Source organism: Myotis lucifugus, unplaced genomic scaffold (genome assembly GCF_000147115.1).
Source record: "Myotis lucifugus unplaced genomic scaffold, Myoluc2.0 scaffold_1572, whole genome shotgun sequence".
Classification (NCBI taxonomy): Eukaryota; Metazoa; Chordata; class Mammalia; order Chiroptera; family Vespertilionidae; genus Myotis; species Myotis lucifugus.
Window position 1 is genome coordinate 8831 of NW_005872620.1, and position 1879 is coordinate 10709.

The 1879-nt window shown below is 58.4% G+C and overlaps 1 protein-coding gene across 1 annotated transcript in view; it reads left to right on the top strand.

Moving 5' to 3' along the window:
- CBX8 (chromobox 8) overlaps positions 1 to 707 on the top strand; it is a 2927-nt gene extending 2220 nt beyond the window's left edge. Inside the window, exon 6 of the mRNA XM_023748598.1 lies at positions 1 to 707. Coding sequence (XP_023604366.1) covers positions 1 to 447 — 447 coding nt within the window. The 3' untranslated portion in view covers positions 448 to 707.
- Positions 708 to 1879: the final 1172 nt, after the last annotated feature.

Consider the following 1879-nt stretch of genomic DNA (forward strand, 5'->3'; position numbering starts at 1 on the left):
CCCGCCGGCCACAGCGTGATCCAGCTGGCCCGGAGGCAGGACTCCGACCTGGCCCAGTGCGGGGTGGCCAGCCCCAGCCCTGCCGAGGCCACAGGCAAACTGGCCATGGACACCTTTCCCGCCAGGGTCATAAAGCACAGGGCCGCTTTCCTGGAGGCCAAAGGCCAGAGTGCCCTGGACCCTGGTGGCCCCCGGGTCCGGCATGCCTCGGGCACCCCCGGCTCTGTGGGAGGCTTGTATCGGGACATGGGGGCTCAGGGGGGCAGGCCCTCTCTCATCGCCAGGATCCCAGTGGCCAGAATTCTGGGGGACCCCGAGGAAGAGTCCTGGAGTCCTTCTCTGACCAACCTGGAGAAGGTGGTTGTCACCGACGTGACCTCAAACTTTTTGACCGTCACCATTAAGGAAAGTAACACGGACCAAGGCTTTTTTAAAGAGAAAAGATGAATTGCTGGGTGGGTGATCCCAGGATAAGAGAGCAGGAGAGAGAGTGAGAGCGCAAACTTGGCATAAATGATGCTTTTTATTTCTGGGTGGGAGGCAGCCTTTGGGCTCCCCCCCACCCCAACTTCACACAGCCCACCCCTTCATTCCTCCTTCCTCCCTATCAGTTTTGGTTGGAAGATTATTTCTAGAGTTATATTTTCTATTAGATGTAAATATGTTATTTAAGAAAAAAATATCTAAATATATATATTTCAACTCTCGAAGTTGTTTTATTTAACAAGGAGAGAGAGACAGACTCAGTGTGGGTTAGCTGGGGCAGACGGGCTGCCATGGGGCAGGAGGGGCCCCTCAGCTCCCCAGGGGACTAGGGAGGTTGGGGACCCGGGGACTGGGCCTCTGGTGGTGTCTGGAGGGACTCAGCTGGCCCTCCCCCCCTCCCTTTTCCCACAGCCCCATGGCAGCCCCCTCCAACCAAGGCAGGGCCCAGATTTGTTCTCTCTCCCCATTGGCCAGCCAGGCCAGCAAAAGATTGGCTCCCCAATCAGAAAATAGGGGGTGGGGTCAGTCTGTGTTTCCAATTTTTTTTTTTAGATTAAGAAGTCTGGGGTGGGGGGGGCGCGGAGTATTAACTTGAATCACTTTTCTCATGGGTGATTTTGAAGGTGAAAAGTCGCGGGTGGGTGGGGAGCCGCTGACTTCCCCCCAGGACCACACCAGGAAATGCACTTTACGGGGGATGTGTGTGTTACTCACGCAGATCGGATCGTGTGTATGTGTGTGTCATGCGGATAAAACTGCCCAGTTCCCTCCCTCCCTTTCCTTACTCCACAGAGAACAGAAACCCAGCGAATCTGTTTACATTCCCGAAATGCCAGGAGGAACGGGGAGGATGGCGCGGCAGTGCCCAGAGCTGGAGACGGTTTCACCAGAATAGGGTTTGGGGTTGGACTTTTCCTTTCGCGTCTGCTAGCGTCTCGGGAGCAGAGCCGGGCCCCCCAGTTCCCTGGAAGAGTTGGACTCGCCTCCCTCGCGGAGGGCGGGCCGCCAGCCCGGGACCGACAGACGCACGGCCAGACGGGCCCACCCGGCGGACCCACGGAGGGAGGCGCGGCTGGAGCGGGGCTTCGCGCCACGGCCCCGGCCTTGGCCTTGGCCTTGGCCTGGCTGCGGGTGCGGTGGCGGGTCTGGGCCGTGGCTGGGCGCCGGGCAGGACTCCCACCCCGGCGGCTCCGGCGGCGGGGCCAGGGGAGGAGGGGCGAGGCGAGGTTTCCATCCAAGAATGCGCATCAGAACTTTTGCTTTTCCCTCCCCGCCTTCTTAAAAGCAAAAGCTATAATTTATAGTCCTTTTCGATGGCGCGGCGTTCTCTATTTTGAACTCCACATTCAAACTCCGCCAAAGGGAAGGAAGGAGCGGGAATTTGGGAAGAAGA